Below are 12,758 nucleotides of genomic sequence, written 5' to 3'. Positions count from 1 at the left end.
AGATTTAACAGATTTACGGATAGGTTTACAGACGTCAACGTCCTTTAGTTCTGCACTTCTCACTTTTCACTGTTGGCAGTCCTGCGGAACTCTCTTACGGTCATGGCCTTCCTCTGAATGTTGTACTGGGTGAAAAGGCCCGACTGGCCTGTCACCACCTGCTGAATGGGCGCAGGTATTACCAAATCATCGATATCATCATAGGACCCTCTAGGCTTCCAGTCCTTTGGTGGGACAATCTTGGAGGAGAAGAGTGGACAGTGAGTTGTACAGTACATTTTGTTACCAAAATTATTCACCAGCAAAGCATTGGAGATGTGAATGATAGATAGATAGATAGATAGTAGATAGATAGATTAGATAAGATAGATACGATAGATAGATACTTTATTCATCCCCAAGGGGAAATTCATAAATGTATTTATTTTTCCGACAGTCTGGTGTAAACATGCTTGCAACATATATAGTGATGGACATTAAACAACAGCTGTTTGTCTAAATAATAAAAAGTAACTGCTAGATTTTAATTTTACCATTTTTTGTTGCCAATAAATATGATCCCATAAACACTAAAATGGCTATAAATACGGTCCGTGGGAACACTTGAAATGTATGTGTATCTGTACTTACTTTAGCCAGGCCTGCTTTGTGTGCTCCCTGAGACTCTACGTATGCAATGTAGCGGCTGAAGTCCTTGAATTCCTCAGCAGTGGGGTAAAAAGTCATGATCCCCTTGGAACCATGGTTTTGGGAAACCACATCTGACGCCATCCCAAAACTCAGTGGCAACTCCTGTAGATTGTAAATGGGAAAATTTTAATTTCATGATGTGACATTTTGATTCAGTATAGCTTCATATCAACTTTTCATTTAATCGTTTCCTTACCACAGCCAGGCACCTTGTTTGGCCTGCCTCCCTATAGCTTGACTGAATAATTGCAAATAAATATCAACAGCTAAAGAATTTAAGTAATATTTTGAAGTAGTAGGGCTGCACAATGAATCGCATCGTCCTTGATTCAAATCGTAATGTGACCAAGTGCAATATTCAAATCGCAATAGCTGCAGTGTTTTGATGTAAGGTAAAATGTGTGACAAACAGCATTAAAATGAAGGACTGCAGTTCTGAAGAGACACTCTGGTTTGTTGGGTATGATTTAAAGTTATTGTTTGAGTAAAAAATGCAAAAATGATTATTCCCACACTAATTATGAATCATAATGCAATATCTGTCAAAATAATCACAATATGATGACTTTACCATATCGTGCAGAACAGAAGTACCAATGATAGTATAACATTTTGTTTTATCATATTTTGGCATTTATTTTTGAGGACTTGGGCACTGACATGTCATCATTTCAACTGATGTGAACCTGAGGGGGTGACTACTCAACAGATCATTATCTTTCATTCTTCACATTGCAAATGAGATTACTCCTATTTTAAACTCTTAATATCCCAGAAGAATAGTAGAGAAAGCAAAACGTTCCTTAAAAATGTCTAGTTGTATGTCATTATTATATATATGTAGGTATATATATATATATATATATATGAGTGTTTATGTCTCCTCAGTATGGACAGGGCTGGGAAAAGCTATAGCCGCCCCTGATTGGTTGAGCCCGCGTCTCTTTAATTCTAACTGTCCAAACCCAGCCAGCTAACATTAGCTCATCTGCAAAAGAAACATGAGCTAATTCATTCAACGAATATGCAGTGACACACAGCACAGCACAGCACAGCATTACCTAGTCTGATAGCACAGATGTTTCAACTGGTATTTAGAAGTGAACTTGCCATCTTGTTTTCATGGTGTCCCAAAGGAGAAAGTCATAATCACAGAACAGCTAACGTTAACACCATGGTGGGATGGGACTATTCACTGGGCACAGACACCAGCAGAGCTCGGTTGCATCCTGTGCGCTTCATTCGTGTAATGAGCCGTTAGCAAAGTTGGACGAAGCCATAGCTTGAACGATCTCACAATCTTGGTAAATTATAAAGCAAGAGCACGCTTATTCTAAAAAGCGTCGTTCAACAATTGTTTGAGTTAAGTTTTACAGACAACATAAAACACTGAAACTATCATTCGCCAAGTCAGTGATATGTATTCCAGGAAATAGACTACCCCCGGCGCCTAGCATCTCCGTTAGCTGTGGTACAGTTCCGGCTCGTTTAGCTTCAGGTTAGCACTGTGAGTTCAGGAGCTAACTCGACATGCAAATACTTACAGCCTCCTCTCGGTTGATTCAGTCGTTGTTCCTTTGCGTTGTAAATACCTCGTAATCAATAATAACAGTAGTTTAGAACAGAAGAGAAAGAAGACAGCTTGCTAACTTAGCCCCCTGTGAGTAGATCACCGTCCTCCATTACCACTTCTACGCATGCACACGCACATCAGATTTTGTTTACCACAACACGCATGAGGCACGCTCAGCCAATCAGAGGGCGGATCTGGTGGGTCGTCATATGATGGCTGAAAACACGAGTTTAAATCTCATGTTCTTGTAAGTATTAACTTTATTGAAGATATATTGTCATTGGCACTTTGTGAGAGAGCGGGTTTCCAATATTAATAAAATTGTATGGCCAAACAAATGTCCCCGCAATTTAGAATTGATTGTTGGTTGATTAGATTAATGTTAATATTCCTATTTAATCATATATTCTTACTGATCACCAGGTAATCTGTTTATTATTGAATTTTAGTGTCTCTGGAAGACTGCTATGATGACAGGCTAAGAAATTGCATTTATTTAATATAATTAGGAATGATAATGGGATTATACTAATGTGGCTGTAACCTGCATCGAGCCATAACACTTATTCCTACAGCTTCAGTCCTTGTGTAATAATCACAGTAAATAAATAACCTTTTTTCTAAAAATGCCTTAGTGATTTTTTCAAAACTTGTATCTATTCTGACACGATCGTAAAACTGTTACTCACGAACAAACATAGACTACATTACTGCAAACAAACAAACAAGCAAAATCACCTGTAGACTGTGAATTTTATTTCATGCCAGGAAAGGCACGTTCATACACTGAATCCATTTGATAGGCTATATAATGTTATATGCATCTACATTTAGGCAGTGCATATATTATGATTCCCATGAATAAATGCAACAATAACATTAACACATTTTGTTAACCACAAAAAGATATAGCACATATGAGCACTGACAATTTGTATATGCACACTTTTAGCATAAGAGGAAGTACATGTGCACCCTGTAGTCCATACAGTTTTACTGACCTTTTACACCAAAGGAGACATACAGTACATTGCATCAGCAGCACTTGTTGGTTTTTGGAAAGTCCATAGAGAATATATAATGTTTTTGAGGTGTCAGTGCCAGGTCAGTTCATTTCCACTCAGTTTCTCTCTATGTTGTTCCAGTTGCATAAGACTAGTCATGTTGCATCCGCATTCTGTCAAATGCATATATAACAGACCAGCATGGTCAGTACAAATTCCCCTCTTTTTAGGGGACTTTCTCCTTTGGCTGACTCATGTTTTGGACAAGCTTTGGACACTCAAATCCACCAATTTACACCTTCTGCCACTCAAAACAGTATAAACTATCCAGTCAGCAGATGAGCACTGTCAGGGAGTATATTTGACTGTGCTTTTACTCGCACTTTACTGTCCCACTATGAGACAAAGCAGCATGAATTCACGTCTTTCAATGAGCATAATGTTTAGCTCATTCTCTCAGACAATGTTAGATAAATAGGGTGGACTGGAGAGTAGTAGGGGACACATACTCTTGTTTTGCATTTATCAGCTTATAGACACAACAGCTTAAAGCGGTCAATACAACCACAATTTGTTATGGCAGTTGCTGTTATTTCAGAATAAAGGCAAAATAATACTTAAAACACATAAAAGGAACACTTATTTGAACTGGGACTTTTTCAATATGAGAATATATTGCAACTGTCTGAAACAACCCCTTACACCTTCTCATATTCTGAAGTCATGCAGGGCCTCGGTACTTTGTATCCTTAGGATATTATATACTATTGAAGAGAAGGCTGCTAGAATAAAGGAGGACAACCTTTTGGCATGTTTGTATACATCTGTTTTTGCAACCGGTTCAGAAACATCTCTCACTGAATATTAGTTAATTTTCATGCAACTATAAATTGGTTACATTGTGCTTAACATAGACACACATAGCTTTCTGGATTTAGACTTTATATTAGAGTTCAATATATGTAAAATAAATTGCTGTAATTTGGAAACAGATGAGCCAATTGTGTTGAGGAAAGCTGTGATTGTGAGTCTTCATGTTTAAGATGGTTTACACTGCATATTGTATGGATGTGGTTAATAGGTGGCTGGATTGCAAGTGATTGATTATTTTTTGTGTTTCTCACATTATGTGTGGCATAATGTAATTTATGTGGTGCAATTATTAATTACATTTGCATCGGTATATATGTAATGTTTTTAACCCATTTCCCACTGCCCAGACAGTATTTGATAATAAACTAATATTATCAACACTTGAGTTTTATTATAAGATGTGTAATTTCTCAATTCACTACACATCCCTTTGCCAGTTTCCAACTGAAAGCATATGTAAGACCGTTTTGTAAAGTTAGAACAGAAGCTCTGCAGTACTTTACAGAATATTTAAGATTAAGGTGAGAATATTCACACACCATTTCATGGATTTTATGCTTCTTGCATCTTGCAGTAGTCAGTTCTTCACCCGAAACATTTCATACACAAATCATGAATGGGCATAGTCCTTTTGATCTCCAGGTGTCGGTACGAACATGACGTAATGGAGCACAAACTGGTATCAAAAAGCGAAGCAAAAACTGACTGTGTATTTGCATCCATTCCTCTCATTTTTATGTCAATTCCATCGTCCTCTTGTTGGCACCATGCCTAAGTCCTGCTTTATCTTTGAGCACCAGTGGCCATCCGCATCCTTAAGATGTGGCCCTGTTTATAACAGCTCTCAGCCTGGGAGCAGCCTTGAAGAACACATGCCAAAAAAGGCCCTCTGCTTGGTTCTGTGATAAAACTATACTCCTTGTTGGTTATTTGTCCATAGGCTTATTGATTTTCAGTGTGTGCAGAGTGTCACTGAGAGCGACAGTCTTCTCTGTGTCTGTCTTGTTGCTGTCTTTTTTGGACATGTCAGGCTCCCATAGAAAGAACTCGTGGAGAAGGGTGTTGACGGTGTCAGGACACTCCATCATGACCATGTGACTTCCCTCCTCAATGACTTTTAGGAATGCAAATAGGAGGATCTAGAAAGGGAGCCAAAAAATGAATGCAGAACATTATAATGGATAACACTACAGCAAAAACGCAACATTTCATATTAAATATCAAATAATAAATCATCACTCATTCACATGTGTACTATACCTCTGCCATGCGCTGGTCCTCATCCATGGGCACAAACTTGTCACACATGCCATGAACCAAAAGGATGGGCACAGTGAGCTCGGCATGGTAGACCTCGTCCCCCTCAGGCCAGTACTGACCACTCATCATGGCTCGCAGGACAAACGGAGACACGTTGAAGGCATTGCCCTGCTTTAACAACTGCTTTTCTTTGGCACCCTGACGGGCAAATCCAGCTCTGTAGGTTAGAAAAGGGGGGGTGTTACTTCAGTATTTATTAGTTTATTTAAGGTTTTAAGGTTACCATCTTTCAAATGTTTTGACATCAACAAGCCATGCTGTTTACTCAAAGATGAGAGGTTACTGTAGTGCGTCACTGTCTCTAGTGTCAATTTGGGCCCCACACAAATGCAGATCTTACTTGAGGAAGCTCCAGGCCAGACAGGGTGACAGACAGTGCAGGACACAAGATGGCAGCTGGAAGATGGAGCATAGGCTGGGCTCCAGAGCTGTGGGACCCCCTCCATTGATCATCACCACCTTATGGACCAGGTCAGGATATTCGTGAGCCAGGAAGGTGCAAAATGACACTCTGGAAGAGATATAATGAGATGGATACAGCATGTTAACGTGTGTTAATCACTCCTAGAAAAGGAACTTTGATCAGCTGTAAAACTGCTTCAGAGACACTTCCAACAGTGAATGATTTATAACAAAAGCATCTCACAAATCCTCACCCATATGAATGGCCAATGAGAATGTTGCGTTTACGAGCATATCTCTTAAAGATGGCACGAAGGTCCTCTGCAAGGGCATAAAAGGTATACGCTGCTGCAATCTGTGGGGCAGTGCTGGCGCCATGCCCCGCCAGGTCAGGCGCAATGACCTCATAGCCCAGTCGAGAGAAGAAGTCCAGCTGGCTGCTCCAAATGTCCAGAGAACCTCCCACACCATGCACGAAAAACAGCGCTACATCCGAATGCGTCCCTTTGCAGCTTGAGATCACCCTCTTTGAGTCAATTAGAACCGTGCGCTTGGGCTTGCGGCGGCGGCGACGAGGAGGTGGAGCAGGTTTCTGTTCCCCAAGGGGTGAAGCAACTGGAGGAGGAATGGGGTTGGGGTCTGGAGAGGAGGGCATTTCTTTGTAGTCAGCCAGCTCCACTTCTACAGTGCTACAAGGCTCCAGATCCCCATCCTGACACTGCAGTATCTCAGAGTGCAAAACATCACCGAGATTCTCAATCACCAGCTGGCCATTGCGGTAGACGGTGATCTTCCTCTTACAGTGGACACTGCTGCCTGTATTGCTCTCATTATTCAGATCCTCAGGAGAACTGTCATCATTACAGTCGCTGTCCGTCTTTTCCTTGCCTGCAATTTGCTCTTCCGTTACTACAGGCTGACGCTCTGGGATGATGTGTCGCACTCGCAGGACTCTCCCAGGTTTCACCTCCACAAACTCAAAACCATCAGAGGGTTCTGATGACTCAAGGGGTAAGACCAGACTGGCAGCCTTCCCAGTCAGGCAGCACAGTATGCCTTCAGTGATACTGGTCAGCATGGTGCTTCCCTGCATAAACAACATCACACAAAACATCACTCAGCTGCTTAATTTGAAATATAACAAAAAAAACATATTACATATGTTAAAAAGGAAACATAGATCATGTATGAACATAGAGGTGGTTTGTGACACTTATTAACCTTCTACGACTAGCTTTTCACATACACATTATAGATGGTTCCAAGTTTATTTCCTGTTGCAGTGTTTGCAAATTTCAACAGCTCAACAGGACGAAATTGGGTCTTGGTTCCTATAAAACTGAACTCAAGGTGTTACCTAGCAACGCAGTTACAATGCAATGGTCTTCTTTATCCTCAGCCACTGTCGAGTGAAATGAAAACACCCCAAAAGCGAAGATGCTTTTTAGTTTAACAGGCTCCAAGTCGTTATGCAAATTCAAATACCACAGCCAGTGGAAGTGCAGCCTTTGTGAAGCTCTTCTAACACACTCACCTGGTTGACAAAGCAGCTTAACATTCAGGAGTTCCAAGTTCACAAACAGACAACATAAAAACAATACTGGTGCTCTACTACAGTTTCAATGTCAATGAGGACTGACTATTCACACCAACCTAGACGTCTGCTATTAATAACCCCTCCTTTTCACATGGTCAGAATCAGGATATATATATAAATAGACGCCACTCATAGGGCATGACTATGTACATGCCTGCAAGCTGTATGTCTCATAACAGTATGATAGCAGCGTTTCAAGCTATACTGTTTCCATTTGAGATGTGGGAAAAAACATCTATGTGTCCCTGCCCAGGTCCTAAAGCCAAAATGTGCAAATACAGAATCATTAGTCCTCATTTTTCCTACAAACCCAGGCTGGTTATCTCTAGGAAACAGAGTGGGAAGAGTCACATCTACATGGTAAGCCTTACTGTTTCCTGGTTACAGAAACTGTGAAACAGAGTGCAGGGTGCACATTACTGCCTACAAGGCAGATTTTACATTACTGCACATGGCATATCATGTAACACGTAGTTTAGATCATGGTTGTGTTTCATGCCTCCTGCTTAATATATATGTAATAAGAATGCATATGCGCTCTGCATCTTGAGATGTTGCTAATGATGATAAATTAAAAATGGTAAATTAACTACATAGGGTACATATACTGTAAATATACATAACTGACTAGTGGGGGTTCCTTTTTTATTGATTTTCTATGTCATGCTTCATATTTTTGTTAGTAAATATTGTCTCCAGATTAAAGTCATATCTCATTACTTCTAATTCAGATGCAGATTCTTATTCTATCACTATCACTGTAATAAATGCATAATAAACAGTGCATTTGTAATCCTTAAATCTAAAGTCAGCAAGGTTAAGGCTTTAACAATAGCTCTGTTAATGCACAATGCTTCAGAGGTCTGGCACCACAGTGAGGAGAAGCTGGTTTACCTACAGTAGTGCATGTCTGCATCTGCACAGAAGATTTCATGTGTACAAGTGTATTGTTGTTGTTGTTGTTAGTGGCATGATGGTCTGAAGGTCAGTGCATCAAGTGCTATCCAGTTTCACCCAGAAGCCAAGTGAATGTTGACTAGAGGCCTATCTTGCATAAACATCAAAATGGAGCGTCGACACAATAAACAGATAGTCTAATCTGCAGCTCTGCTGTCTTAAATACTGCAGTGAGCTTCATTTTATTCTCATTCTCTCGAATGTGTTTTATCTTTCAGCCAACATCAATTCTCCAGTCTATCTATCTATCTATCTATCTATCTATCTATCTATCTATCTATCTGTTATGGTTCTTCAGTTTTGAAGCAACTCTGTTGTTTTATTCTGAACCAACCAGTCACACCACATTAGAGCTACAAGTGTACACGATGAGGTAAAAGTGTCTACTAAGGAAAGTCCTGAGAGGTCGTCACTCTAGGGGACGTGAAGATGTTGACAGCATGGCAGGACATCAACTGACCTTGTTTAACAATTTGGATGACCTGGCATAGAGATGCTACCCCACACCTTATTAACACATCCTTCACAGCATCAGCACTGATGCAACAGCATCATTTAAATCAGGGATTCTCCTCCTGACCTACTATCCATCTTTCAGGATTTGAAGATTTGAATATGGCTGAGGAGAAGTGGACTGGAATCTGAAATCCACACACCCTCAAGTCAAACAGGCTGGAGGTTACTCAGTCATGTTATTTTTTTTTGTCTGCATTGCAGAATATATAGGTTGATATGTCTGCCAAGTCTTACAGTAACACACATTTGGTACACAGTGTGCTATGGTATTTCCACAACAACACTGTACAGTAGTCTGACGCAGTCGGACATGATATCTGCACATTAACTGCGTGTATTTGAGACCATTTTAACCTAATGTCGGTTAAAAAGGCCTAATGCACAAATGTTCAATAGCTAAGCTGTTTGTTCTTTGCCTATTAATGCAAAATACAAAGTCATAAACCGCAATAGTAGGCTCCATATTACAATCATTTGACATGAACCGTTAAGCCTCATGTTTCACAATAATACAAATGCACAGTGAAGGGCATATTTACAATGTAATACATGGCTTAATTAATAGCGTTGCATCAGAAATAAATAGATTAAAAATCCGTGACAGTCTAGTGAGGAAGGCCATAATAAGGCTACGCGTAAATGATTGAATAATCTATTATTCTTGCGCTGTCATAGGACAAATGCATGCAGTCATCGTGCAGCTGATTATTGATGCTGATTACTATGTGCTGCACAATAAACATGAGATGAGCTAATTAGACGATGCAATAAAAATCGATTCCTTACCTGCAGAATTACTGACGATTAAGGGTGAATAGATGTCTGCACCAACAAATGACAGTCAAGGGCCGACGAAGCTGAACTGAGGAAAACGTTGCATTAGGTGCAACAATTTGTCTACGCTTGGGATGCTGCAAAATAATAAAAGCTTCTTATTAGCCTTGTTAGACTGAAATCACAGAGCACGGTGGGGCTTGAATTGATGATAAAGCATGCATCCATAAAAGTGTGCCAATTGCATTTCAATAAGACACCCATTACGATGACAAACGGCAATGTTTTTTGTTTTTTTTCTCCCTCGGCATCTACTGCGCACTCAGACCAGACCCTACCCAGCCCTGCTGCTGCCCTTGTATCCGCAGCAGCACAGCACTCTTCGGGCATTTTCGCTCCTGAGTGGCAGTGAGGAGGGCGAATAGGACCGCGCAGCACTGAGGGGAGGCCAATGGGAGCAGCTTGTTTCCTTGTTGCCAAGGCTGACAGAAAAGCAAAACGCGTACGTGCGTGCGTGCGTGCGCGTCCGTGCGGTCAGGGAGAATTATTTAAAAGACAGTCATCTTATTATCCGAATTATCTAACACATGGCCATAATTAGGCCTGCGTGTATGATCCCATTTCAAACTCTGAACCTATATCACCTGAACTGCATCCTGATGAACTGACACCTGGAAACGTGTTATTGCAGTTTTTGCATCACTGAAGGTAAAACAAATATATACCTTTAAGTTTTAAGCAGTTGGGTTGAGATGTGCTGTCTGTCTCTGTTACCCTTAAACTCCCATCAACAAATTGGTACTACTGGGGCAGTCCGGTGCCTGTCACCGAACAGCCTGTGACGGTTATGGGGCGGAGAGCCAACAGCTGTGTTGTGTGCTTTCTATTATTGTTTTGCAGCCGATGTAAATAACAATTACTGCTTTATGTTCATGCATGGCACAGCATTGGTGTTTTAATAATATGGTTACAAATCAATTAGGCTAATTAACAAGCATCCTTACTAAGGGCCAAACAACAGTCAAATGAAACTTCTACAGTATAAATGTTCTCAGTTGTTTTGATACAATGGAATTACAATCATTAGCCTAAACACTATATTGTCTCATGCCTCATCCTTTCATATAGCTACAATCTCATCACTGCTATATAGAATTCAAATTAGCCAACAAGTATTTTAAATATAGCCAGTGATGTGCTCATAAAACTCAACAAAACTCCAACATAACCTTTCCAATATTTCGGAGGACGGCAGGGGTATGAAAGGTTTTTTCCACAGTATGTTATTATGAGTAGTGTTTTAATGGCCACTGAGGTGGTGGAAATGATTATTGTTTTTCATTTATTTCTACAGTCCTAAATTACTTTAATTTGTAGTATTTAGACGTGTGCTGTAAATCATAATGCTATTTAATCTGGTACTGGTTTGCACTTCTGCTGTAAATGGTACACATTGGAAAAACATGTGGGAATTTACTTTTTGTAGAAACTTGTGTTTGTATGACATGAGTTCTGATGGAAACCCTTCAGCAGGCTTAAAAAAATGGACACTATTATTGGATGACTGTATGTAGGCCTACATTAAGTCTAAATTAGAAATAAGGAAACACAATTTTAGTAGACAATTTCTGACGACTTAAATAAGTATGGAAACAAAACCCCACCTTATATATGTTGTGTTTTGATTGGTAGGTCTATTTGTCTTTTCCAATGTAAATGTTAAGCACAGGAAAACTGTAAAATACTGTACTGTTAGTAATGAGAGTATAGGCTAAATGAGAGATGGTAAATTAATACTATCCTGATGCGTGTGTGTGGGTGTGTGCGAGTACTTAATGCCACCCCTGCATAATTTAGTGCCCCACTTGGGCTACCCCAGTCCAAAATGTCTGGATACGACACTGAGCAATGGTGCTGATTAATATATTTATACAATATTTGACATATCTGAGTGAGAGCCATTGCAGTTTAAATGAGGGGTTGTGCTGCACTGATTTATGATGACTGCACCTACAGTAATGTATTGAAAATCGTTAGAGTTTTGCAAAAAGATAAGATAGACTTTATTGATCCCACACTGGGGCAATTCACACATTACAGCAGCTACAGACAGCAGATAAGAAAAAAGAAATTTCACATTAAATAACAAAATAAAATAAATACACGATATAATGAAAATAGAAAACCCGAATTAGAGTTGTATGTGAATGAAAATCGTAACAGTGTTTCAAAACAGTTAAAAACCTTAAATGTTACTGTGAATGGGGAAACACTGCAAAATGACTGATACTCTAAACCCTGAGTAAAACCTCGTAGGCAGCGTACAACAACGCTGCTAACCTTGTTTGGTGTCTCCCGTCCGGCAGACACCAACCTCAAACCATGACCCTCACATGTAGACCCATTATCCTCGCCACTAAAGCGTTTCATTGGTCAAACACGGTGCTGTCGGTCGTTAAACCGCTGGAGAGTTTAACCTGAAAAGCGCTACTCAGGGCATACAGTAACATAATTCAGCAACAAGCCTTTCCATTGGCTGAAAGGTCTGAGCCAATCATTTGGCTCCATATTGGGACGGAAGCTGGCAGACCTGTGACATTCACTGTTCGCATGTCTTCGTTAACTACTTAAATATCTAAAAATGAACGTTATACTGTCGTCTTTTTCCCGACTGCGTGGAATAACCCATCTCACCAGGTAACAGAGGTCAGGTGTCTTCAAGACAGACAAACGGCAAAGTCAGCAGTGTCACATTGGCAGATAGCTTAGCAGTACGTTAGCAGCGTGGCTACTTAATGATGGGAGTTTTGTCGGATAATGGCTGATAGAGCTTAATGGTACCTAATCAAACCACAGTTCATAACGTAATATATGAACGACCGTACTGATGTACCTCTGTAGGCGGTGTTTGCTGTAGTAGTTACAGTATTACTAAAGCATTATGGGGTATGTTGTTCTGCACTACCATGTCATATTCACTGTGCAATCTATTGCCCATGTGCAACTTTCTTCTTTTTGCTGCTACTATTTGTATCTGTCGTTTGGATTCTTA

At 40.1% G+C, this 12,758-nt stretch overlaps 3 protein-coding genes across 7 annotated transcripts in view; 1 reads left to right on the top strand and 2 right to left on the bottom strand.

Moving 5' to 3' along the window:
* Positions 1 to 2,396, bottom strand: part of kdm4ab (lysine (K)-specific demethylase 4A, genome duplicate b) — a 16,658-nt gene extending 14,262 nt beyond the window's left edge. For all 4 annotated transcript variants that reach the window (XM_035670809.1, XM_035670810.1, XM_035670811.1 and 1 more), the window contains exons 1-3: positions 2,235 to 2,396; positions 631 to 792; positions 64 to 239 (exon numbers count right to left, since the gene is read on the bottom strand). In XM_035670809.1, the coding sequence (XP_035526702.1) occupies positions 64 to 239; positions 631 to 771 (317 nt within the window). In that variant the 5' untranslated portion in view covers positions 772 to 792; positions 2,235 to 2,396. The remainder of the gene's footprint in view (positions 1 to 63; positions 240 to 630; positions 793 to 2,234) is intronic.
* Positions 2,397 to 3,016: 620 nt separating this feature from the next.
* Positions 3,017 to 10,057, bottom strand: LOC118335131 (protein ABHD8-like). Of its 2 annotated transcripts, none has more exons than XM_035671337.1 (5): positions 9,719 to 10,057; positions 6,117 to 6,949; positions 5,801 to 5,971; positions 5,401 to 5,617; positions 3,017 to 5,279 (listed from the first exon to the last, which is right to left on the bottom strand). In XM_035671337.1, exons 2-5 carry the CDS (start codon positions 6,938 to 6,940, stop codon positions 5,067 to 5,069), a joined length of 1,425 nt encoding a protein of 474 aa, XP_035527230.1. In that variant the 5' UTR covers positions 6,941 to 6,949; positions 9,719 to 10,057; the 3' UTR covers positions 3,017 to 5,066. The 2 variants fall into 2 exon arrangements, with proteins under 2 accessions (XP_035527230.1, XP_035527229.1); XM_035671336.1 differs by lacking the exon at positions 9,719 to 10,057 and adding an exon at positions 7,397 to 7,471.
* A 2,211-nt stretch (positions 10,058 to 12,268) lies between these two features.
* mrpl34 (mitochondrial ribosomal protein L34) overlaps positions 12,269 to 12,758 on the top strand; it is a 1,702-nt gene continuing 1,212 nt past the window's right edge. The window contains exon 1 of the mRNA XM_035671335.1: positions 12,269 to 12,403. Within this exon, the coding sequence (XP_035527228.1) occupies positions 12,348 to 12,403 (56 nt within the window). The 5' untranslated portion in view covers positions 12,269 to 12,347. The remainder of the gene's footprint in view (positions 12,404 to 12,758) is intronic.

This window comes from Morone saxatilis, unplaced genomic scaffold (assembly GCF_004916995.1).
Source record: "Morone saxatilis isolate NCDOM2014 unplaced genomic scaffold, NCSU_SB_2.0 Contig23, whole genome shotgun sequence".
NCBI classification, from domain to species: Eukaryota; Metazoa; Chordata; class Actinopteri; family Moronidae; genus Morone; species Morone saxatilis.
This window is presented reverse-complemented; position numbering and strand designations above follow the sequence as displayed.

Excerpts from the sequence above, each read along its gene's own strand:
- LOC118335131 (XM_035671336.1), bottom strand. The coding sequence starts at position 7,420 with ATGTTAAGCTGCTTTGTCAACCAG. Across the intron at positions 5,972-6,116 it reads CTCATTGGCCATTCATATGG|AGTGTCATTTTGCACCTTCC; the intron begins GTGAGGATTTGT and ends TATCTCTTCCAG. Across the intron at positions 5,618-5,800 it reads CTGGCCTGGAGCTTCCTCAA|AGCTGGATTTGCCCGTCAGG; the intron begins GTAAGATCTGCA and ends TCTAACCTACAG.